This window comes from Leguminivora glycinivorella, chromosome Z (genome assembly GCF_023078275.1).
Source record: "Leguminivora glycinivorella isolate SPB_JAAS2020 chromosome Z, LegGlyc_1.1, whole genome shotgun sequence".
In the NCBI taxonomy this organism is placed as follows: domain Eukaryota; kingdom Metazoa; phylum Arthropoda; class Insecta; order Lepidoptera; family Tortricidae; genus Leguminivora; species Leguminivora glycinivorella.
In genome coordinates this window covers 10,724,986-10,752,524 of record NC_062998.1, presented here as the reverse complement: position 1 = coordinate 10,752,524, position 27,539 = coordinate 10,724,986, and the positions used below count along the sequence as shown (strand labels likewise).

The window sequence follows — 27,539 nt, the reverse complement described above, 5'->3', positions numbered from 1 at the left end:
AACAGTTACAAACATTAGATAAAATATTATTCATTATTTAACCTTCAAGTATGAAGTTTAAATCAAGTTCGGATATTTTTCAATTAAAAGCCCTTTAATAGAGTTTGATAACGTTAATTGTTATAACATTAATAGTTGTACCTATTGTTTATTATTCGAACGCTTATTTGTCGAAAAGAAACAAATAGTTTTACCAAGGATTATTTATATAGGATTTACAGTCTTCATACTAACAATCGTACCTCATTTTATTTAGCGCCACCTATTGCATACTTTCATAACTACACTGATGACGCCTACATTGTACATATTTTTCAAAATGTGTAGTTACGTGATATTATTGTTCTTATAAAAAATAAATACCCGCAAAAATATTTCGGCACAATATGATTTTGGCCACTTTCAGGCTGCGAACAGCGCCATCTAGTTTTAAGATAATAAAATAAGCCTAAAAGGCCCATACGTTTCAGGTATACGCTTTTTTGTATGGGATGTGTGAGCTGTGTTTGTCCCGTATTATAGGGTCCTTGGTTTTACTTCAAATAATTAAATTTAGACGGTGAGGATCATTATTAATTAATTTTGCTTTTACTAGGATAATTACCTACCAACCTACTGTTTCGTAGATCTGCTATCATCATTTTAGGCTTAGATTTAAGACTGCAAGTAAAATTGCCTTTTAATAGGCTTACTAAGCTTGGCTGACTAAGATACATTCTTAACCGCGGATCAATCAGTTGTTAATACTTATGTCATGTAAAAGTACTTGTTGCAGTGAGCAGTCACCAGGAATTAATTAAACCATCTGATGCATCTATGCTAAGTACACTGTGTCAATGTACCTAATCCATACTAATACTAATATTATAAATGGGAATGTGTGTGTCTGTTTGTTTGTCCGTCTTTCACGGCAAAATGGATGGACGGATTGACGTGATTTTTTAAGTGGAGATAGTTGAAGGGATGGAGAGTGACATAGGCTACTTTTTGTCTCTTTCTAACGCGAGTGAAGCCGCGGACAAAAGCTAGTACCAACCTAAATTGACAGCATTTTGACCGCCCCGCAGGTGGAAATGTTATTCTTAATGTTATTCTTAGTGTTTTCTTGTTATGTTATTCTTTGTTGTTGTTTGTTTGACGACCGGTCTGGCTCAGTCGGTAGTGACCCTGCCTGCTAAGCCGCGGTCCTGGGTTCCCGGTATCCCGGTAAGGGCATTTATTTGTGTGATGAGCACAGATATTTGATCCTGAGTCATGGATGTTTTCTATGTATATAAGTATGTATTTATCTATTTAAGTATGTATATCGTCGCTTAGCACCCATAGTACAAGCTATGCTTAGTTTGGGACTAAGTTGATCTATGTAAGGTGTCCCCAATATTTATTTATTTTTTATTTACATCATACTTCTACGAAATTATGACGTTGAAGTAAATTATGACGGCTAACAAAATTGTTGCCAACTTACCTTGGTCTGACTGTACAGCCTCAACCGCGGATCAATCAGTTGTTTTGTCATGTAAGATTATTCCTGCAGTGAGATGAGTAGTCATCAGGAATTAAACCGTCTGTGCTGAGGACGGGATGTGGCAGTTTATCCAGTTTGCTCGACATCTTCGCCAACGCGGTACAACGAGCTACTCTTTGCAGAGCTGGCAACTGAAAAAAAATAGACGAATGTATTATTTAATTCAAATTCAATTCAAAAATTTTATTTCAGGCAAATGACCCATACACTACAATAAAAGCACAGAATTTAAACATTAAAAAATCGTCAATAAAAATTAAAAAATATTAAAAATAAAAATTATGATAAGGTTTAATTACCTACCTAAAATTTAAAAGGTCCATCTGATACCACAGATGGTGAACTTAAAAAGCCTTTGGGAAGAAAATTACACAAAATGTCTATAGCAAACGATAAATGATATCGTTGTCTGAGTAATACTCACAACACAAGCTTTCTTCAGTTTACTGTAGGACTTTGGCATTCTGTGTAAAAAAGGCCTAAAAAAATATTATTTATAAATAAACTCCTTTGTACAAGGATATTTCTATCATCTCAGATCTTAAAGTTATGAAATTTTAAGTGTCAGATTAAGGAAGATAAATGCGCATAAGTAGTTAGTCTTGTATTATTTCGCTACATTAACTTTATGTTTGCAATTAACCAAACCTGTTAATCGCTACTCGCTACGCAGCCTAAACATTTAATAACTTATCGCGACTAGGTTTGTTTCTTTGAAGTAAACGCCGGTTTAGATACCGATACGTACTAGCACGGATACAAACGTAATTAGAGAACGGGTGATGTGTACAAGTCCAAGTTCAGGAATCACTTATCAGTCATTTTTAGGGATCCGCACCAAAAAGTTACAACAGGAACCCTTATGGTGCGACTCTGTCCGTCTGTCTGTCTGTCTGTCACATTGTTAAATATCTCGAGAACTACTTATGCTATCGATATGAAATTTGGAATAGTTATAAACATTGTAAACCTCTACAAGTTGAAAGTATTTTTTTTAATTAATTAATATAAATAATAGAAAATGGCCAAACTGAAAACTTCAAGTAACTAGGTCTAGTGGGTTATCGTAAGAAAGAGCTCAAATTGTACATATCAAAACATTTTTTTTGGTTGTGGAAAAAAATGTTTTTTGAAGGAAAATGTAAAAAAAAATATCCCCCCCCCCCCCCCCTTATCTCCGAAGTTTACCAACATAAATTTATGAAATTTTCATTAAACATGGCTATTATAATGAATATTACAGGAAAAATAAAATCGTACACGTATCTTGAAAACTTTTTTTTATTTATAAAAAACGTTTCAGATTTACATTTTCAATATCAACACCCTTGCCGGTGTTTATTGTACGTGTATTTTTTAACAAAATAACAATGAAATTACCTGCTTTCAAATAGAGGCAAAATGGTTAAAATCGGTTCACGCAATAAACAATTATTCCATAAAAATCATCTTCCATACTAGCTCGAGCGCATTAGTTTACTCAATTTGCCGATAGATGTCGCTGTACGTTGAACGCTCATTTCCTACATCGCGTTTTTCCTGATACAATGAGGTCGGTTCAGTTCAGGAGCGTCCTTGCGACATGTCGTAAGTCGTAAACTATTGAAGTTGAATAGTCTTGATTTTATTTGGACGTTGTCTAACAATAAAATTGTATATTAAAATATTACTTGTTATGTGGGAAATTGAGTCTTGAGGGATTTAGTCAAATCTGTAGATTTCTATGAATAACATTTTGATGATTCAACCATTGAAATTTTGTACGGAACCCACGGTGAGCGAGTCCGACTCGCACTTGACCGGTTTTTTTACTACGCGCAAAAATAAGGTTAGCAATGATATAGATAGCTACTCGTATTCCCGGTAAGGGCTCTATGATCATTAGCAAAAAAATATTTCAATATATCTGAATCTTTATAAATATCTGGCAACTTAAATATTGCTTTAGGTGACCGATCTAGAAATTGACCCAAGACCCAATAATTATTATGTGGTAGAATCATTATGATGGGACTTAAAAAAACTCCAACGAAATTTTGTGTGCATCAGCAAGAAGGTGTTAACTTCAAATTTAGCAGACACCAAAAAATAAGTGATCACATTATTATCGTAATCTTAAAAAGTGTATCTGTATCCAATCGGTTAAGATGACTAGTGTGATATTGATCAAATACCTCCAAATGTTAATTGCCTTCTCCATGTTTGAAAGCTCATACCGTGACTCCTCACGGATCGGTCCTGTCAACATCATTGCTTCGTCTGGGCTGAAGCAGTGAGCATCATGTTTCCGCATCTCACCGTTTTGGGTAGATATGGGTTTTTTATACAACTTCTCTAAATATAGTTTGATTTTGTGTAACAAGAAGATATCACCGGTTTGTGTATTAGGTATCGAGACATACCTTATTGGTTTAACGATACTGTGTAATTAATTAGAGATTTTTGTTTGTAATTACCTAAATAAATAAAAAAAAATGTTTTATATTGTACGTATCCGAATTATTCGAATATCCGCCAATATTTTTATCCGAAAATATTCGAATAATCCAAGTGAAATTATCCGGATAAACGGATAATTTCTATAAATGATATTTTTTTATTTATAAGTAATATATTTAATAGATAGACGTCACTGAAACCAATTTCGATCAATTCTTAATACGGATAATGTTTATTGCTAACAAGTTAATACCTATTTATCTTCAAAATCAAACTAATATTTACAAAACAAAGAAAGCATGCGTGGACAAGAAGTAAGCAGAATGCCTCACTCCACGCACTCCGTTATTATCGAATATTCTATTAATTGGATGATTTAAAAACAGAAAAAGGTTCAATTATTATTTTTTAATATGAAAACGTTACCCCAACCTACTATTACTGCTAATAGATAAAGTGAAGTTATCTGTAAAACCGAACTTAATAAGGGAGATTTATACCTAGATTTCCTGGTCCCTTGTTTTTTTGAAATTGAAAAGCGCCTCATTCCGAATTTAGCTGCTATCAGTTCCATAGCAATTTACGCCAGAATTCCCTCCACTTCACTAAGAAATATAAGGTATTTTTCTTTTAAGTCCTTAGTTACACGCATACACAAAAATCGGTCTAATTACTACTTATACTTTGAAATCTTAGTCGATCTACTGATTACCTTGGAAAGTAAAACCCATCAAATCGCTGCCGAGCAATTTGCGGCGTTTTGGATTTGAATATTTAAATAAGTTCGCCTTTGTACCTCCTTTCTTCATTCTTTTAAATTTGATGTCTTGTATATTTTATGTTGGTGGTACAATCAAAAATTTACTTACTTACTTATTTATCACCTCTCCCCTTCCATTGGTACTTTGGTACCAGCCACTCTGAAACTAAGGTCTAAAATGATCCACACCTGGATAGGAAGTGTCTTCGACTAATTGGTCTTCTCTTTTTTTGGTTATTCTGTTTTGAACGAGTACCTATATCTTTGCTCATTCCTGTTCGAAGACCCTAACCAGGACGTTTTTCTTTAGAGCCTACGAAAAGAGTTTTCAACTTTTTATACTAAATATCTGATCCGGTCCAAGATGGCATCTGGCACGGGCGTAGGCATTTAATGCAAATGACTAGTGACTACAGTGGTAGTATCAGCATGGGCAATTATGCCACTGTCTTCCAAGGCGAGAGCCCGAGAAATGCGCAATAATTACCTGTGTACATAAGAATATAGTTAGACAAACCCAAGGAAAGAATATCTATATACTCAGCGACAGTCAGACGGCACTCAAAGCCTTCACATCGCCCAGAGTTTACTCTAGACTGATATTAAACGGCATCCAAGCTCTTAATAAGCTTGGAAGGCAAAACAAGGTGCAACAGGTATGGGTACCGGGGCACGAAGGCTTCATTGGCAATGAAAATGCTGATGAACTTGCCAAGGCCAGATCTAAAGACAACTGCTTAGGTCCGGAACCTTTTGTGGGCCTTTTACAAGGAACCATTAAAACGGCTATGAAAGACCAAACAAAGGCTAATCACCAAAAAGAGTGGGATGCCCTGGTAGGTCTGAAGCATTCAAAGCTCTTTATGCGGAGGGTAGACTCTGGATGGAGCAAAAAGCTAGGAAAGCCAGGCAAAAGACAACTCCAAATTATAACAGGGGTGTTCACAGGCCATTACGGGATCAAAGGAATTTTGGCCAAGATGGGACACGCTGACTACACTGATTGTCGCATGTGCAGCGAAGAGAAAGAGACCATCAGACATCTAATGTGTGAATGTCACGCCATCGCCAGACAAAGAATTAAGAACTCTGGAGCATGCTACCTAGTACCAAAGGACATCAGAAAGCTACCCATGAGCCCCATCATCCGTTACGTGGAGATGGTCGAGAAGCTTCTGAATAGCTGAAGGATCTTAGGATCGAAGGGGGTAATTGCACAAAAGATCCCGATGGGTCGAAGTGTATCCGGAAGCGGCCCCCGCAGATTTAAGATGAGTATCCGATCCGATCGAGCGAAGGACCGACTCCTATACATTCTCGAAATCATTCGAGGCGCCATCTTTGATTTTTGCCTTTGACCTCTTTCTTACATCCGATATCGGATCGGATAATATGACAACGCTGTATAGCCCTATAACCATCATCATATCCAATGATGTTGTCTCACGTTCCACTCTACACAAGCCATCCTCTCTACCATCCATTTCCAAGGTAAAGGTGTTGTCAGAAAAACTTCTTATACCTATAACACCTAACTAATCACTACTACTGTCTTATATCAACAGCTCACTATCTGATTGCAAGATTCTAGTCATAGAGAGCTAGGTGTGTTTTAATTTCTACAGTTTGCTGATTTACACTAAAAATAAATAAAATATGTAGGTAAATTTCGCATTATGGCGCTCATCTATCTCAGCCGTTATTAATTCCACGCTTATACACACCTGGAACATTAATTTTGTTCCATTTAATAAATTATCCGAAATTATCCGAATTATTCGAATATTCGAATAATAAAAATTGTATTATCCGAATTATTCGAATATTAAAAACCCGTCGGATAATGCAAACTCTAATTGTACGTTTAGGTACTACGGGCATAGCACCCAAAATTTACCGGTGGCATGGCAAAACGATTTAAAAAAGCGAATCAATATTGGTAAAAGTCCGAAGTGAAGAATAATTACATAACATTTTAGGTTTTTAGGTACAGTTTATCGATGTTGAACCACATGGATAAACTTTGATGCTACCGGTAAGTAAATCCTAGGTTTTACCGTACTTCAGGATTTTACAATAACATACTTATGTGTAGATATGTTACCTACTTATCGTTATGTTATTTAGCTCCTAACTAAAGGCAATTAAATACTAATAAAAAAACGTTTTCACATTATCCGATCCTATTTATATCGGATGTCGGACCGATATCCCATACATTTCCATTGAAATCCTTCCGACATCCGATATCGGATCGGATAATATGAAAACGAACTTACTCAACTACTATACCTATGTATGAATAACTCCATATCTTTTTGTTATTTCTGACTTTCTGTACTTCATTTTCATTATAATAGGATTGGCGTATTATTTTACTCCACTGAAATACTTAGTGTAAAAATAGCGGAGTTTTGAAAATCACCTTTATGCGCAAGCTAAATCCATTTATTGCTTTATTAAAATCTCAATTCTTCCTCTTCCATTGCATCGCAGATATATTTGCAGCTCGTGTCTTTGTATCTTTTTCGCTTGCATGATGCGCGCGAAACCGAATAATTTTAACAGCGTCCTGATACTCCTGAATCGGGTCCCGATTACATTTAAGATGCTACAGGAGCTAAAATGGAAATGAGCCCCCTTTCAATTTGGGAATTTTAGTTAAATATACTAGTTATTAACTAGATTTATCGAAAATAATCAGATCAGAACAACTCAGTTAAAATATATTGCGAAAAAATATTTAAAATAGAGGTTCCGCTCTCGACTGTTTCCTCCTTCAAAACTTAATAAATCGTAACGAAATTTGAGAATCTGAACTATGAAATTATCTGTGTCGGACCGTTTCGTTTTTTGGCTAATTGTTACCAATTTTGAATAGGTACTACACCTTTTTTACGCCATAATCAAGAAGGCCGTTTTTGGAAAATTTAAATGGGATCTCTAGCGTCTTTAAAAATAAGAATATCAAAAATATCAAAACGGTCCGACACAGATGAAAAAAATCAGTGCTCTATCTTCAAAAACCAGGGAGGATATAGTCGAGAGCGCTTGTATGGAGAATTGACCCCTCCTGTATCGTAGTAAATCATGTTTACATGACATTACAGTATAACCAATAGCTCACGAAACTTTGTTATCTACAAAAAAGAGAAAAAAAAACCAGAACAATTAATAAAATATAATATATATATAATTAATAAAAATAAAATTAAACAATTGATTTGCGCGATGACGTCACAGCGTGGCTCCGTTACGTCGTTTGGGATTTGGCAGGCCCGGAACCGCCGAAAAACCACACCTTTCGGCCAGAAGTCTGCGCTTGCGATGGTGTCCTGCAGCGGCCATAAGTAATAGCATCACACGAGTGTTGTAATGCCTAATTATGTAGTTATAGTTGCATACACTACTTTATCTACCCAAATAATATAAGGGCTCTATGATGGGTTCAGGTTCAGGAACCATAAGGAAATACAGTAGGTACATGTGGCGCTACATTACCGCACTTGTTAGATAATTTTAAATGGCCATATTATTAAGCCTGTATCGAGAGATGGCATTCTATACCTACACTGTGACACAAATTTTTACTTTGATAATTATTCTCAATGTACTCGATTCTCTTTCTCTTTCAGTGTTGGCCCTAGGTGTGGCTGTAGCCGCGCCCAAGGGTCACAAGAATCACTGGAGCTGCCACGACACAGGGCGCGGGGCGCGTTTTGAAGAACAACACGCCTTGGGCACCTGGATACTGCTGCGTATGAAGACCGAGGCCACCAACGCCATGGACAACACGCACTGCGTCGACTTCTCACGCGTCAATGAGGAGGTTAGTTTCTCTGTACAAGTCTCACAAGAACCACAGGAGCTGCCACGATACAAGGCGAGGGGCGCCCTTTGAAGAACAACACGCCTTGGGCACCTGGATACTGCTGCGTGTATGAAGACCGAGGCCACCAACGCCATGGACAACACGCACTGCGTCGACTTTACACGCGTCAATGAGGAGGTTAGTTTCTCTGTACAAGTCTCACAAGAACCACAGGAGCTGCCACGACACAAGGCGAGGGGCGCGCTTTGAAGAACAACACGCCTTGGGCACCTGGATACTGCTGCGTGTATGAAGACCGAGGCCACCAACGCCATGGACAACACGCACTGCGTCGACTTTTCACGCGTCAATGAGGAGGTTAGTTTCTCTGTACAAGTCTCACAAGAACCACAGGAGCTGCCACGACACAAGGCGAGGGGCGCGCTTTGAAGAACAATACGCCTTGGGCACCTGGATACTGCTGCGTGTATGAAGACCGAGGCCACCAACGTCATGGACAACACGCACTGCGTCGATTTTTCACGCGTCAATGAGGAGGTTAGTTTCTCTGTACAAGTCTCACAAGAACCACAGGAGCTGCCACAACCCAAGGCGAGGGGCGCGCTTTGAAGACCGCCTTGGGCACCTGGATAACTGCTACGTATGAAGACCGAGGCCACAAACGCCATGGACAACACGCTCTGCGTGAACTTCTCACTGGTCAAAGAGGAGGTTAGTGGATAGCCTTGCCCTCGCAAGGACAAGGGAAGTGAATGAGCGCGGGGTGCTCAATAAATGTTAAACACCGCGGTCGGCACTTAGACTACTAGGTACCTACAAGTAAAGTAACTTTGCTAGCGTTCAATTAATTACACTAATTTCTAAGTCGTAACCAGATCACCCGACTAATAAATTAATAATCGTAATTTCGTGTATAGTTATGTCCATTACTATCATTTTCGTATGAGTAATCGCGTTCAGTTGTACACACACTAGTACTAGAGGTGTGTTCAAATATTTTTGTTTGTGTAAGTGTGTAACTGAATGTGATGTTTGTGTGATAGGGATTACATAAATATCTACACACGCGCTACCGGCGCAGGAAAACGTGTATTACGGACAATCTTGCCTTTTCATTGGTCTCACGGCAGTTTTACACGTTTCCCAAATGAAGTATTTCCTCTTTATCGCGGAACTCGCAATATAGAAATGTCGTTTACCTGGAACATTGACTACTTATCGACCTTATTACCTATAACGAATTCACGTGTAGGTTTGGTGTGTATGCTATGGAAAATAATAAAATATTTGTATTAGTTATAGAATGTATAAGTATAATGCTAACTATTTATAGTATAAATATGTAGCTACTAACTCAAAACACCAAGATTTGCAACAATCTTTAAAATCTTTTGATAAATAGTACCAAATGTCCAGGAACGCAATGGCCTCAAAGAGCTGATCGCCCAATACGTGGAGAACCTGGAGTGGAAGAACATAACCCTCAAGATGCAGATACCCTGCGCGCAGTCCAACGCCACTCGCCGGGCCACTTACTTCCTCGAGCGGCTGGAGGACCACGGCTCGTACCGCACTCTTCAGATGCCGGCCAATAACGGTAAGTAGCTAATAGGTAGCTACTGTTCGACCTTAAGGAACATAACATAACCCTCAAAATGCAAATACCTCGAACCCCAACACCACCCGCCGGGCCACCTACTTCCTCGAGCGGCTGGAGGACCACGGCTCGTACCGGATTCTCCAGATGCCGTCCAATAACGGTAGGTATATCCTTACTCTTCGATATTATGGAACTACCCACTAGAATTAACTACTAAAAATCACAAATAATCGGTCTTAAGAAAAAAAAACCGGCCAAGAGCGTGTCGGGCCACGCTCAGTGTAGGGTTCCGTAGTTTTCCGTATTTTTCTCAAAAACTACTAAACCTATCAATTTCAAAACATTTTCCTACTAAAGTTCTACTTTTGTGATTTTTTCATATTTTTTAAACATATAGTTCAAAAGTTAGAGGGGGGGACGCACTTTTTTTTCCTTTAGGAGCGATTATTTCCAAAAATATTAATATTATCAAAAAACGATCTTAGTAAACCCTTATTCATTTTTAGGGTTCCGTACCAAAAAGGTACAACAGGAACCCTTATGGTGCGACTCTGTCCGTCTGTCTGTCCGTCTGTCACATTGTTAAATATCTCGAGAACTACTTATGCTATCGATATGAAATTTGGAATAGTTATAAACATTGTGAACCTCTACAAGTTGAAAGTATTATTTTTTTAATTAATTAATATAAATGATAGAAAATGGCCAAAATGAAAAGGGGGCAAACTGAAAATTTCAAGTAACTAGGTCAAGTGGGGTATCGTTAGAAAGAATTCAAATTGTACATAATTAAACTATTTTTTATAATTTTTTGGTTATGGAAAAAAAATTTTTTTTGAAGGAAAATGTAAAAAAAAATACCGTTCTCCCCCCTTATCTCCGAAGTTTACCAACTTAAATTTATGAAATTTTCACCAAACATGGCTGTTATAATGAATTTTACAGGAAAAATAAAATCGTACACGTATCTTGAAAACTTTTTTTTTTATTTATAAAAAACCTTTCAGATTTACATTTTCAATTTCAACATCCTTGCGGGTGTTTATTGTACCTGTATTTTTTAACAAAATAACAATGAAATTACCTGTTTTCAAATTGAGGCAAAATGGTTAAAATCGGTTCACGCAATAAACAATTATTCCATAAAAATCATCTTCCATACTAGCTCGCGCGCATTAGTTTACTCAATTTGCCGATAAATGTCGCTGTACGTTGAACGCTCATTTCCTACATCGCGTTTTTCCTGATATAATGAGGTCGGTTCAGGAGCGTCCTTGCGACATGTCGTAAGTCGTAAACTATTGAAGTCGAATAGTCTTGATTTTATTTGGACGTTGTCTAACAATAAAATTGTACATATATTAAAATATTACTTATTATGTGGGAAATTGAGTCTTGAGGGATTTAGTCAAATCTGTAGAGTTCTATGAATAACATTTTGATGATTCAACTATTGAAAGTTTGTACGGAACCCTCGGTGAGCGAGTCCGACTCGCACTTGACCGGTTTTTTAAATACCTTTCCAACAATATATCACACGTTGGGGTTGGAATGAAAAAAAATATCAGCCCCCACTTTACATGTAGGGGGGGTACCCTAATAAAAAAAAATTTCCATTTTTTATTTTTGCACTTTGTTGGCGTGATTGATATACATATTGGTACCAAATTTCAGCTTTCTAGTGCTAACGGTTACTGAGATTATCCGCGGACGGACGGACGGACAGACATGGCGAAACTATAAGGGTTCCTAGTTGACTACGGAACCCTAAAAACGAGCCTCTAAGTTTGGAACCGAAACAAAGAATCTAAATAAGCAAATATTACTGATGGTATTAGGGCTGAGTTTTAAACGGTCAACATAAAATGCATTCATCTCATAAAAGTTTGGATTTCTAAGATAACAATCTAAACCTAATTTGGTTGTTTGCATACACAGCCAAATTCGACCTGGCCGAGTTCCACCGTTACCCGATGCGTCTGAAGCTCCTGGAGGGCCGCTACCTGCACATGCTGGACTGTATGGACCACGTGGCATTCCTGATGGGCCGCACGCACAGCGTGGACGATCGCCTGCGCGCGCTGCTCGACGCCTTCTGGCCTGATGATGCCTCCTTTCTTTGTTTCCCTCTGTTTCTTTTTCCAAGAGGACCTTTCCATTTGGTTGCCAGAACAGTCCACCTATTATCTTTGTACCTTGCCAAATGTCCGGCCCATCTCCATTGCCAACATATACCAAGTTACTAACATTCATAAGGGCGCCGTAAAAGGAGGATTCTAGCCCTTGACGAACCACATTGTTGTGCGGCCCAACGACAAAGTTACGTCGCTATCCAAATGCAAAAATATGAGTATATCCGATAGTCCAAAGCGGAGTTCCTCATAAAGCCAAAGGCGCAAAACGTCTCAGTGAGGCGCAATTTTGTGAGTCACAGGAGATGATGAGCGAACTTCAAAGGACTAAGATACCGAAGGGCACTTAATAGTGGCAAAATACCGAGATGGGCATCCCGACGGTGACGATCGAGTTCGCAGTTAATGTCTTAATACTTACTCTTAGTATTATAAAAATAATGGTGATGGCGAAATATAAGGTCTAAAAGTCGGGAACATCGCGAGTGCACCATCAACCAACTCTAGGTACCTACTGTTGCATATGTCTGGACCACGTGGCCTTCCTCATTGGCAGGACACACCGCGTGGACTAACGCCGCACCTTGGACATTACGTGAAATATGTTAAGTTACGACATACGACGAAATGGTTTTTAGTAAGGTAGAGTTTGTGAAGTTAGGGCTTGTGTTAGAAGCTTGCCGCTACATGAGATCTAATAGCTTTTTGACAGGCGACCCGCAGTGCGTATTTACATTACCTGATCCGATATCGGATGTAGGGCCAATATCCCATACATTTAAGCGGCAATCTTTGATTTTTATCTTTGAAATCCTTCCGACATCCGATATCGGATCGGATCATGTGAAAACGCACTCGGTCTCATCTTGGCAACATTTTACATGGAAATGTATTGGTGGGATACATTTTATATGTTAAGTAGGTACTTGAATCCTTATCCGAGAATCACCAATAGAAGATTTTTTGTTTCAGGGATCCTTCTTATCTGGCTGATGAATTATGTTTATGTATGTAAATCGAAATAAATAGTTATTTTTATAGATAGTTTTAATAATACAACGTATCGTACAGTAGCGGAAAATAATCTAAGTACAGCCGCCATCAGATATATAAGAGCGCCCGAGGTACCCAAAAATATCTGAACACGCCTCTAACGCCTAGGCAATAGAGGCGTGTTCAGATATTTTTGAGTACCTCAGGCGCTCTTATATATCTGATGGCGACTGTACAAATCATATTTTTTCGGACACATTTGCATACTTATTTCATTCTTTTTTAAAGAACGGCTATTGCAATGTCGATGAAATTTACAATATAGGTGCATATGAAAAAGACTATTTAGGCAACTTAAGGTTCATTTTTAAAACAATTCGTGTGCCCGAGTTATGCAGGGTAGCCCTGCCGGCGTATCATGCTTCCAATTTTATCACTTATCCACGTGGATAAGACATCTGTCACTCTTACACTGACATACTTGCTAAAGCGTGACAGACGTCTTATCCACTTGGATAAGACATCTGTCACTTTCACACTGACATACTTGCTAAAGCGTGACGGATGCTTTATCCACGTGGATAAGTGATAAAATTGGCAGCATGATACGCCGGCTGGCGGCGTACCATGCTTCCAATTTTATCACTTATCCATGTGGATAAGACATCTGTCACTCTCACACTGACATACTTGCCAAAGCGTGACAGAAGTCTTATCCACGTGGATAAGTGATAAAATTAGAAGCATGATACGCCGGCTGCGGGCCTTATATAGTAAAATAATGATGTGGTGTAATTTTTATTCCAACGACTTCTAAGATTAATAATTCCATCCATCGGTATTATATTGTTAGTAGGATTCGCTATTTGGTGTTTTAATAATAAGATGTTCAATATTAGTAACATGCACGATCGGTGTGTGTAAATTAAGTTTCTAATCCGCATCAGGCTCTCGTGGCTGCCCAAGGGCCACGTGCTGTGGGTCCTAAGACTCGTAAGTATTTGAATACATATTTGCAATGATGATCCAATAGTTGTTTACTTGATATAAATCTAATTTTAAGAATTTTCGACTTATTGATGTCGATACATATTGTAAACGCTACTGTATGTACTTAGGTTGTTAAACCATTTTCATGGGATCTATTAAATGGTCGTGCCCATATTTAAATAAACGGTTAGACTCTTCATTTGCTTAAGATATATTATTTCCAGATAATAGCCTTTGTGCTTCATGTGCAAGAATTTCTGTTGGGATTGTAGATGAATTAGACCTTATTGTACTTGTACCATTAATGACCCGTCTGTGATAGAAACCCACATATTGCCATAAAATTATTGGTCGCTAAATGCAAGCTTAAACTGCGGAAATGCCTATATATCAGCGAGGAGTAAAGGACATGGAATATACATGCAATTAACAATAAATTAACTAGGCAGCGGCCAGCGGCAGTCTAATTGAAAGTTACTCGCTGCGCTCTTAGTTCGTAAAACAATGCAATGCTAACATTAAATATTCTAAGAGTCAGATGACGTTCAAATAAAACGTAATATAATTACCCATTGCATTTGCTATCGTGAAAGGGTGCGGTGGATGTAAATACAGGCATGGGCGAGTAGGTTATAATTCTAATTACCATCGACAGTGCTCTAAAGGTGCTCTATTAGCAACTTGATAACCTAGGTTTCGTTGACTAGCATTGGTCTAGCCTAGCCAAATACCTAACAATTGCACAACGCAGGCAAAAGATGTCTGAAGAGAACGAAGCTACTCATGTTTTCAATTAAGTCATAACGTCAGCATTTCCCGAAAAGTTTGTACATTTGGATCACGTCTCCGATTTGGATAAAAATTGGTAGGCTGATAGAGTCCATGATGCTGAGCAGATCCACTAGGTTTCCCAAAATGTCCTAGGTTGATTGTATGAAACTTTCCTTTTTTGTTACCGAAAATGTACCTATAGAAATCTGGTAACAAAAAAGGAAGGTTTCATACATACAAACTACATAGGACATTTTGGGAAACCTAGTGGATCTTGCTCAGCATCATGGACTCTATCAGCCTACCAATTTTTATCAAAATCGTGATCCAAGTGTACAAACTTTTCGGGAATTGCTTACATAAGCAATGTGTTACCTACTGGTTGACGCGCTCTGCTCATGTCCATTTTTAGGGTTCCGTAGTCAACTAGGAACCCTTATAGTTTCGCCATGTCTGTCTGTCCGTCCGTCCGTCCGTCCGTCCGTCCGCGGATAATCTCAGTAACCGTTAGCACTAGAAAGCTGAAATTTGGTACCAATATGTATATGAATCACGCCAACAAAGTGCAAAAATAAAAAATGGAAAAAATGTTTTATTAGGGTACCCCCCCCCCCCCCCCCCCCTACATGTAAAGTGGGGGCTGAAATTTTTTTTCATTCTAACCCCAATGTGTGATATATTGTTGGATAGGTATTTAAAAATGAATAAGGGTTTACTAAGATCGTTTTTTGATAATATTAATATTTTTGGAAATAATCGCTCCTAAAGGAAAAAAAGTGCGCCCCCCCCCCTCTAACTTTTGAACTATACGTTTAAAAAATATGAAAAAAATCACAAAAGTAGAACTTTATAAATACTTTCTAGGAAAATTATTTTGAACTTGATAGGTTCAGTAGTTTTTGAGAAAAATACGGAAAACTACGGAACCCTACACTGAGCGTGGCCCGACACGCTCTTGGCCTCGCCACACTCGCCGCAATCCGCACTCGGTAGTTCCCGCCGGCGGCGCCTGCTGGGCGCAACGCCAGCGTTCGTTCGGCGCACCGCTATCATTGCGCTCCGCCTACGCTCTCAAAACGCGCATGTGTGGCCGAGCTTTTACTCAAAAATCTGAACAAGACTATATTGTAATGAGCATAAAAGCGTGTTAAGATTTATTATTTGGTCTCGTAAGAATGTGTACATGTAAAATTTATTTTACTTAGGTATTTACACTTAAATATGAGAATAGATTGAATTTATAACAGGCAATATTTTTTGGGACACCAAACAAACAAAAATCTGCAAACTATAAACTAGAATAACGGTTTCTCTAATTGAAAAGCATTTAACGATCTAAATAGATGCTTAATTGCCGCACAGTTCCGGTTAACAAAATTAATACAAATATCAAATAATCAGACCGGCCGAACCATTACTTTCCACCCCAGCTACAAAACACAACCCCAACAAATAACACTAAAGCACCACTCAAATTAAGTGTGGCTCGATCAACAGTCATTTTCGGTTACAATTAACCACACATTTGAGTGAAAAGTCAACCACCCACTCCAATTGATTTATTGTATTCCACGGATCCGCCATTTTGTGGCGTGGTTCGTATTGTGTCACCCGCACCAAGAATTTCTGGAATCGACAAGCATCTACAACGGCTACAATACCAGTGAATCAAATAAGTATTTATGTAGTTAAATAAGAACGTGAACTTAGGATACAAAGATTAACCCTTAAATGCATGATTTTTTTCTTTTAACTAGAAATTAATAATGTGATAGACAATGGTTTTCTGACTCTAGGAAAAATAATAAAAAAATATTTAACATCGATTTTAATACTAAATCAGTGTTACAAGTAAAATAGGCTAAATCTTACTTATATAAATATATAATTACTAGTAAAATTTATAAGAAAACTTTTACTACTATTAAAAAGGTACACTATTTGAGAAACCCCTATGATAAAATGATTAAACATAAAATAGTTACTAACTCTGAAAAAATCTGCCTGAATCATGTACTAAAAATCACCATCATCCAGTTTTTTCACACTTTTCCGCCATTTTTTCTTAAATGGTTGGAAATAATGTTTTTATTTAGTAATTGAGATGTAGGATCTAAGAAAAATAAATAAAAAAGTCCAGCTTATATTTTGGCTATAAACTAGCCAAAATATACATACATACATACAAAATATACAAAATATACATACATTGTAGCCAAATGGCAACAATATGCATTTAAGGGTTAAGGTCATATGGGATAGGACAAATAATTGTAAGGTACGTAACTACGTACTGACTGAAACAGAAATTCATCTACTCACAAATTCTTAAATAAAATTATGGTAAATAGAAAAATTCCATTTCTGAAGTCAATATTTCCGCCTAGCCATCCAATCATACCACCATATGGATCAATGGAACCCTAGTGACATCTATCTAAAGAAATTTAAACTTATTTAATACTACCAAAGACATAGATAACTCCGTATAATTAGACAGATAAAGTCTAAGAAAAAAACGTACCTCAAAACCATACAGAAAAAGGTATGATGACCTAGATGGTGATACACCTTTGGGGGACGCTCGGCTAGATGGCGCTAATATTAATATTTGACATTTTAACACATATCAAGCTAAGAAAATGGGCCAAATTGTCAAAACTGAGGTTCAAAAGTCTTAAGCTTGTGTCGAGAGGTGGCAGTCTATGCACTGTGATTACACATTTTACTTTGACAATAACTCTAAACTGACGATCCTCATCATCTTTGATACTACCAAGGATTATTTATATTGGATTTACATACTACATACTAAGAATCGTACCTCGATTTTTAGCGCCACCTATTATATATTATCATAACTACACTGATGATGCCTACAAAATTATATTTTTCAAAATGTTTATTGACGTGATATCATGATTTTAAAATAGAAAAGAATAGAATAGAAAAACGTTTATTGCAGAAACCATCATACAGCATCACATACATTTTAAAAAAAGAGAGAAAAAGAGAGAACTTATGAACTAAATACTTAAAACTATATTGCTTATTATTATACAACAAAGAAATATGTCATTTGTGTCTTATAAAAAATAAAAACACGCAAAAATATTTGGGGAAAATATGATTTTGGCCACTTTCAGGCTGCGAAACAGCGCCATCTAGTCTTAAGCCTAAAGGGCCCATACATTTCAGGGGTACGCTTTTTTGTATGGGCTTTGTCAGTCCAGTATTAAATCGTTCTTGATACTACCAAATAAAAATGACATCAAAGAAGTCTCTTCCAGAACGCGAACGTATAGCGTTGTCGGGTGGCGTGTGCCGCGGAGGGTGCAACACCGCTGTTCATTTCTAATCGCAGTAACGTTTTGAAGGGCACTCGCGAGGGCTGGGAAAGTGTTGCACTTTACAAAAAGTTAAAACGCTCTCGACTGGAGTGCCGACTCTTATTAATCGACGGGGCTCTTTGTTTAATACGCTATTACTTGTTTTGAATGAATGCTGCAATAGTTGTAATGAATAGATTATTTGCCAGTCGCTTTTCGGTGAAGGAAAATATCGTGAGGAAACCGGACTAATTCCAATAAGGCCTATTAGTTACCCTTCGGGTTGGAAGGTCAGATGGCAGTCGCTTTCGTAAAACTAGTGCCTACGCCAAATCTTGGAATTAGTTGTCAGAGCGGACCCCAGGCTCCCATGAGCCGTGGCAAATGCCGGAATAGCGCAAGGAGGATGATGACATTGATGACATACATAGATTATTCTTTCTAGCAAATGCAGGACATGCGCTATAGATAATTACTTATATTAAACGTAGGAAAATAAATAAATATATTACATAGGACCAGACATCGCATCTTTTCCAGCAATTTCGATGCAGCATGGTAGAAATAAAGGAATTCATAATACATGTGTTTTCTAGGTAGGTAGATGATTTATTAAGTTATTAATCCTAATTATTCTAATTAACTATATAATTATATATATTCCTTTATGGTGACAATGCTGCACCAAAATTGCTGGAAAAGTTACGATGTCTGGTTACAATACTTAATCTACGCTATTATACCTACCAGTAGACCTGTGACACTTATCTGACTGGACTAGACTTATCCACCTACTAGTCCTACTACCAGTAGTTACCTAATCTTAACACTGATCTATAGGAACAATCGCTATTCCGATCTGACTTTGTGACTCTTCCTATTTTCAGTAAATTATTTTCTACATATTCATTACTTTGGTAAGTAAGTATTTTTATTCATGAGATGAGATAGTTTGTTAGAAAGTTCAAGAGTCGGTATTTAATTTATTTAATATAATTTATAATATGCCTAATATGCTTTAAGTATTTGGTGATATCATTTTAGAAGATTTGGTCTAGTATCTTCTACATAAGTTACGAAAAAATAAACTTAAACTTAATTGAATAAAATATTTGGGATTATTGGCGTACTCTCGTTTTGGAGGTCAAGATTCTCTTTGGATCGCAGATTCATATTAGTTATTAGTTAGTTAATTGAATAAAAGACACGCGGTTATTGCACTGCTTACAAGTTATGCTATACCTACCTACATTACCTACATACCTGAATCAAACTAAGCGCCTACTGTAATTACTTTGTAAGTAGTTACATCGGAGTTATTAGGCACCGAATCAACACGGCATTCCCACATCGACGGGCATTATTTAAAGTTCAATAACAACTGCTAAACAACCCGATATGATCTCGCCACTGATGAAATATGAAAGCAAACGTAATTTTCGGCTGTTTCCCCGCGCCGGTGGAAAACTTTTTCAATTACACGAGGAATCTACGTAATTACACCGCGACTTATAAAAGTAATAATTGTAATTACTTAAAAGTAGGCAGCGCAGGGTCACTTCGTATTTCAAGCGCCCAAATGAGAAATTAATGCCAGTTTTACTTTTCCGAATCTTTCTTCGTTGGCGTGTAAGTTGTTAACCGTGCTCGTTTTAGGTTAGGGTTGGTAGGTATCATGATTCCTTATTATCATGATATTCATCACGAACCGGTATCTCCTAAAAGAGATTTAGTAAAGCTTTCTGTTCAAAACTGCATGTTGCTCTCTGAAATCTGAAAGCGGTTTATGCCATTTTCATGTCTAGTCATAATAAAAATAGGATCGATATTACAAATTTATATTCGAAATGAAATACGGATTAGATGTCGAGCGCGTTAAGGTTTCATAAATCTTAGACTGAGGAATGTGATACCCCTTGATTATACCTGTAACACTAAAAAGAAAATTTTTCCTATAGTTAGGTAAATTCTATTCGATAAACGACTATGAAAGGCGTTTGTCTCGCAAGGGGTATACAGATACATTGTAAGATTATTAACTGTACATAGTATGTTGGAATGTTGCAGTTTAATAAATCAATGTTGTGGGCAGCTGTCCCGGCGGCGCACCGCCACCGTGCGCCGCGGCCTCACCTGTAATTACTGCCATATAATAACACCGCCATATTTCGGTGTAATGAGCGAGGGTGACTTTCTGACTTGTGGGAAACTCGCCTATTGCCAATTAAATTAGACAACTGTTTAATTACATAACCACCGTTTATCAGAGGGCTTTGTACCGCCGGCCACGCGTGAGTCGCAACAGATAGCATCGCTACAAGCTAAATTTATATCTACTGCTACGACTTAAGGGTAAACAAATGTTGTAACCGTATAAAAACAAAAGTATTCGTAGACCGTACAAAACAGATACCTGTCACCGGCACTGCTTTAATTAGGGCAATTAATTTGAATCATTTTGACGCTTTTTTTACAAGTAGAATAATTGGGGGAATGATTTTACTTAGGCACCTATACTTAAATTCTTTTTTCTTAAGGATCTCACTAATTTTCTATAATTAGGAAAGAAGAATATAATAAAAATTAAGTAATACGTACATACGTACATAATATAAACAGCAAATAATAGGCCAATCAGGTTACCTGTCTAAAGCGATAAGCACCTTCCTAAGCTTATATTTAGTGAATAATTTAATGGGAGTCTGTAACCACGTTTAAATACTGACCAACGAATAAATCTTAATAATGACGAGCCCAGTTTTGACTAAACACGGCCATAAGAATATAATTATTGTCACTTAGTTTTACTGAATTACTTAGGTATTTTCCCTTGACTGAGAGTTCGAGTTGCTCGCCTCCCGAAGATATACGTTCACACGAAAGGTACGTTTTAAGGGAATATTCATTCCAATAATAAACCCTGCACAAGCTTACTAACGTAAAAACGTTATTGTTAATATAAACGTCGCATTTTTCATTTTTCCCTCAACTAACACATGGGCACATTTACATAGCATTCCTCTAAACTGCCGGCATCGGGCGCTTCGCAACCATGTTTCAGTAACCGGCAACGTAATTTGGTTCGATTTACATAGCTAATCGCGGGTCGCACGAGGGCTATCGTGACTTAGCCCACTAAGGCTAACACTATGACTGATTACCCATAAACGAACCGATTAACAGGCCCTGTTAAGATTATTAAGTACATGTGTTTTCGTACCGGCGTTCCGTAGGCAAAATTGGTTATGAGGTACTTAACTTTGATATTGTTCATAAATTATTTATTCACAAGTGGGCTTTACTTTAAGTCGCTGTTTTTCTGATAACGTCGAAGCAGGTTACATTTATTATGAAAGGTAATTTTCATACTTAGGTATGGCGTAACCTTCAAAACTAAGTAGGTACCTACTCGAGATGCTTCTATCACTTATATGTATGTATAAAGCCTAGTAGATGACCCCATAATGTCAGATTTTTTGAATATAACCTAGACTGAATGCAGGTGTCTTTCTTAGTTACATACACATATTATACCTACTGATTAATTTTAATTCATCAATCATATCATCCACCAACAGTATGCTCAATTGCTCATCCCCTACACTAAGCGAGGCAATTGAAAAGCGTTAAATGCAGCTGGATATTTTTTTATTGATTTCAATATCAATACTTATAATTATCGTCGACCAGAGGTATTATTAGTTCAGGTATGTACATAGAGATAATCTTTTGATAGGTTACACCCTACACCTATTTGCTACAATGCTTATTACGTGGTTTATAAGAAACAAGTTTTTAATTACAATTAAAAGATGCGTAACTTAATTAGGTACCAATAATTTTTAAAAAAGAAATAAAGGGTGCGACGCTAAAATATAGCTTACTAGACATGCTTTTCTATATACTGACTGTATATTTTTATAATACGATCTAAGTATTATAAAAATACCGTCATTCATCAATTCTAAATTATCCAACAGGTAAATAAGCGTGGTACCTAATTTAATACCAAAAGGGTACAGTTAGGTTTATGTAGCACACAGCGGAGGCAATTTTCTCACTAATTTTCATTTTAACTGTGTGCCTACACACACTTATAGCATATGAATTACAATCCATCGAGTAACAAAGCGAGACTAAGTGCGACCGAATGTTTCCGTTGGGCGCGCGATGCCGTGTAAGGGTAGACTCGGCAGTCGGCACACACCATGCCGATATAAAGTTTGGCTTCAAATACAAGCAAACGAAAATGATTTAAAGTATATGACTGTATTCTATAAATTGGAATACTGTGTACGAATTTGAATCGGACGATGCGAAAATCTAGGTGTATGTAGACCTTCTGTTTCTTGTATTAAAAGGAAAACTCAGGGCTGAGGTACGTGGACTTTTGAACATTGCGGGCCCAAATAATAAACCAATGAAAATGTTCCCCTAGTGTTTTAAAAGAAGAAATGGTGAAAACTAATATTTCTGTAAATGAATAAATTGTTTAATCTCTCCCGATTTCAGACAGGTTGTGTTAATATCTACGCGTCAACAAACCACACATTAAGTACGAATATTTATTTCATTTAGAGTCACTTGTTTCACGCAACGCATCTATACCTATCACAATATCACCACTCCGCCAGTTTTGGGCCATCTCTTCGGCCATTACCACGGACAGGCGAAGGCGATAGAATTACTGGCCACTGAATAATTTGATAGGGGAAATGATTGATATGACAATCACACGTAATCAGAATCGTGTCGGTGCGATTAGAGACCATACTGTGGCTATTATTCGAGGGCCTTGCCGCGACAGACGCCGGTCGGCTTTGTATACATATCCTTGTCCAACATATCAATATTTGTAAAGGTCAGACAGGGACAGTAAAGGGAACGATCGTGTGAAATGACCCAGTATTTTGTGAGTAGCGAGGCAGGGCGCCATCTGAGTCGACAATTGCTCGCCGACGATTTAATCAAGGCAAGTTCCTAATGGTTTTCTCTCTTCATTAAATCGTAATGATGGAAGGTGTTTTTGTCATGGCGCGGTGTACAGGGCGTAAGAACCTACTGTAGATTACCGCGGCATAACTTGTCAGAGATTATGTATTATGTCGAATTTCATTAACTACATTAATCTTATTTAATGCAATTGTGGGTAGAATACCTACTATTCGATACACAAATGCCACTGTACCTGCATTAAACGGAACTGACAAAAAGAACCATTTTAGGAAATATCGCAGCATGGCTATCTTCCATATCTCGTTTTCTCTCAATGGGGCGTCATCTCTCCATTCTCTCAATAGCACAGACATATTGCAATTATTCATAGCACAGAAAAAATGCATTAGAATCCTTACGAATAGTAAAAATACAGAAACATGTAGACCTCTCTTTCAAAGCCTTAAAGTTTTAACTTTGACCAGTTTATATATTCTAGAAGCCAGTAAATTTGTCCGCAAGAATCCTAGTTTGTATACAAAAGCCAAAGACCGTCACACATGTTCCATAGATTTAAGATATAATTAGAGACAAACTAGCCATACCTTCAAGCAACTTACAAGTTTTAGTAATAAAAGCCCTCATGTAATGACTATTAGGATTTATAATTGCCTCCATAGTTTTGTAAAGTAAAGAGTCCCTAGACGCACCTAGGTATGTTGAAACGAGTCAACAATATGAGGGTAGAGAGTTAGACAATATTTAAACGTCCTACTGTAAACTATACTGATTTTTATGAAATATGAAAATTAGTCATAATCCCATTTTGCCTAAAGCCTCCGCCACACAAAGCGTTTTGATAGCGTAGCGTTAGGCCGTTTTCACATTATCCGATCCGATATCGGATGTCGGACCGACATCCTACATCCGATAAACGCTTCCGATAGTGTCGGATGTCGGTCCGATAAAACGCATTGTTCCAAATCAATGAAGTATGATTTGTATCAAAAAATATTTAAAAAATGGTTTATATTTAATAATTATAAGCACTATATCCTAAATATTATATTGTAAATAAAATTAAGATAACGAGCATAAAAAATACTCAGAGTGTCAGGCAAAATAAATAATTTTACATTTAACTATATCTACTAAAAGATGAAAAAACTAGTATCCGCAATTCGGACCGATGCATTACAACCTTTTTTTTTCAATGGGAATTTTCAACTAATTTGAATTTCGATCATTAGCAGCTGTTTAATAGACGCCATTTTTGTCACGCACACTACTACAAACGTATATATACATTATATATGCACACAAACAAATATTATCGGCCGACAACTGGCGGGGGGTCCGGCATGCCAAAAAATGTCGGAAGCGTCCTGCCGATATCGGCAGTTCCATGGTGCCTCGGACAAAAACTGTTGTAGGAGAGTGCCATCGGCATTAAATCCGCAATTTTTGCGTTTTATATCGATTTTTAGTAATAATGATGTATTATAAATACATAAATGAAGACCTGGAAGCGCATAAATCTTACATTTTACATCCTTCCTACATCCGATATCGGATCGGATAATGTGAAAACGGCCTTAGCGGAGCGTAATGATAGCGGTGCGCCGGACGAACGCTGGCGTTCCGCTCGCAATCCACGCGCATTCCGCTCGCAATCCACGCGCATTCCGCTCGCAATCCGCGCGCATTCCGCTCGCAATCCGCGCTCGTTAGTTCCCGCCGGCGTCCCCTGGGCACAACGCCAGCGTTCGTCCGGCGCACCGCTATCATTGCGCTCCGCTGACGCTCCGCTAACGCTCTGCCTACGCTCTCAAAACGCACATGTGTGGCCGAGCTTGAAGAACTCACTAAATGGCACGTTAATAGTAAGATATATTAATATTCAAAGCGAGTAATACGCCATAAGTGCGCGTGCTTGTTTTCGGAAACGTTTTCACATAGTTAAACCGCGCTCCGCATCATGCGATTTGGCAATTAGCAATGATTAGGAGGGGAAAGGAGAAATTAAACGTAGGTTTGTTTACCTTTTAGACTGGTGTGTTATAGAAGGCAAACGGGCAGATCAATAGCCTGATGGTTGGCGTATCCATCACCCATGGATGCCTGAAGAAATCTAATTTTGTTGCCAACCTTTGAACTGGGCATAAGTTTTTTTCTACTTACCTACTTACCTAAACATAAAATATTTCAGGTTCCTCGCGAATCTTTGTGGGCGTGGGCTTGTTATGCAATTTGTGATGGGGCAAAATTTATTAATTAAAATTTTATTTTGTGTCGCATCAATAGTCAGTCGTACCCTTGGAACCTATTTAGGGGAAGGTTGCGATCATTGGACCAGCGCTTTGATTGGACCACTTCAATATTTCAAAATCTAATCGTGCTAGATGGAATCCAGTAAGGTACAAGGTGACCTTAGGCCTCACCTTGGGCCACCCCGTAACCTCACTCGCTTCCCGGAAAAGAATGACGCGTCCAAGTGTGTTTCGAGCGCTGTTGAAGTTAAATTACGCGAAGGAATAAAATCACGAAAGTATAAATACATTGACAAGTGAATTTGTGTGTTGACGTATAATGCTTAAATTAATAAATATTTAAAACAATTAGCAAATTTAAAACAACAGTTTCCAGGCATTTGTTTTCTCTATTTTTTAATATTTTTATTTGTGATGTGACACCTAGTTGCTATCAATGGACCACCTGTGGGTTCTATCATCGGACCGGTCCAATCATGGCAACTTTTTTTAGTACATATTATTCACCCGTGCGCAAATAGACAATATGTAAGAAAAACTAGTACATATGAAAAGAATATATATATAAATTTGTATACAAAATATTTAATTAAAAAAAAATTGTCGATTTCCATAAGTTTCCTTGATTGGACCATTGGTCTAAATTTCCTAAGTCCATTGGTGGCGACTTTGTGGTCTTAATGAAGACGACTCTGGTCCAAAGAAGGCAACAGCTTATGAAAACCTTTTCACGAATTAACTCTTTTTTTTTTAGTATGTATGTTACTCGATATCTCCGAGAATCGTGGACCGATTTTCAAAATTTTTTTTTTTGATCGAACCGGTATAACCCCGAGATGGTCCCATTGGCACCAAGTCAGGGTCTGATGATGGGATCCTGGAGAAATCGAGGGAACTCTTCAAATGTTATAGGCACATGTAATGTTTTTAGTCTATTTTTCAAAGGTACACCAGTATTTACGTCTGATGGTAATAATTTTATGTGGCTGAGCTGATGATGGAAGGTCAACTCCTCAATGGTTAGGAGTTAAAGGATAATTCTTTCACTACTGTACATGTATTCGGACTGACACATATAATATCACTAGGAACCACTAAAAATCAACTGAGCTGATGATGGAAGGTCAACTCCTCAATGGTTAGGAGTTAAAGGATAATTCTTTCACTACTGTACATGTATTCGGACTGATACATATAATATCACTAGGAACCACTAAAAATCAACAAATAAATAAACTTTTTAACAAAAAATAAAACCGCCTTCAAAAATAAGCGCGTTACAAAACAGGGAGAAACTAAAAAGCCAAAAATAATAAACCTTTCAATTCAGATTTCTTATCGTATTGCAATAAGCTAAACATCCAAATTATAAACAAATCAATTATTTTTGGAGTCGGTACCAGCCTGTGTATGGTTGGGTGGGGCAAACAGGCAATAGCAAGGCGACGAACAGGTCTGGTACCGACTACAAAAATAATTGATTTGTTTATAATTTGGATGTTTAGCTTATTGCAATACGATAAGAAATCTGAATTGAAAGGTTTATTATTTTTGGCTTTTTAGTTTCTCCCTGTTTTGTAACGCGCTTATTTTTGAAGGCGGTTTTATTTTTTGTTAAAAAGTTTATTATTGTGAATAAGTTAATTCATAAATATATGTCAAGAATTAAAACTTCTCAAACTAGTTTTATTTTTTGACAACTCTATGAATAGCAGCGAAGTTAAGTGGTCTAATGATAGCAACCTTCCCCTAACGCTGTAACTATAATATCACGATCAAGTCGGTCTCGTGCTAAAGGTGCGTTATAATATAGACATTCGTTACTGATAATTTTTCCTCAATCTTGCTGAAGTCTCGTTATTTCGTATCATTCCAATAAAAAGGTAAGATCTCTGCATATACAACCCGTTTTTATTTAATTCCGTTAACTTTAAGGGAAGGTTCTTTATATCAAATACAA

The 27,539-nt window shown here is 37.4% G+C and overlaps 1 protein-coding gene across 2 annotated transcripts; it reads left to right on the top strand.

Annotated features, from left to right (window-relative positions):
- Window positions 1–3,758: 3,758 nt before the first annotated feature.
- LOC125241392 lies at window positions 3,759–13,356 on the top strand. 2 transcript variants are annotated; one of them, XM_048149855.1, is made up of 5 exons: window positions 3,759–3,834; window positions 8,363–8,556; window positions 9,976–10,156; window positions 12,098–12,272; window positions 12,780–13,350. In XM_048149855.1, the coding sequence occupies exons 1-5, from the start codon at window positions 3,810–3,812 to the stop codon at window positions 12,796–12,798; spliced, it is 594 nt and encodes a 197-aa protein (XP_048005812.1). In that variant the 5' UTR covers window positions 3,759–3,809; the 3' UTR covers window positions 12,799–13,350. The 2 variants fall into 2 exon arrangements, with proteins under 2 accessions (XP_048005812.1, XP_048005813.1); XM_048149856.1 differs by lacking the exons at window positions 3,759–3,834; window positions 8,363–8,556 and adding an exon at window positions 8,712–8,916 and having other exon boundaries at window positions 12,780–13,356.
- The last annotated feature ends 14,183 nt before the right edge of the window (window positions 13,357–27,539 follow it).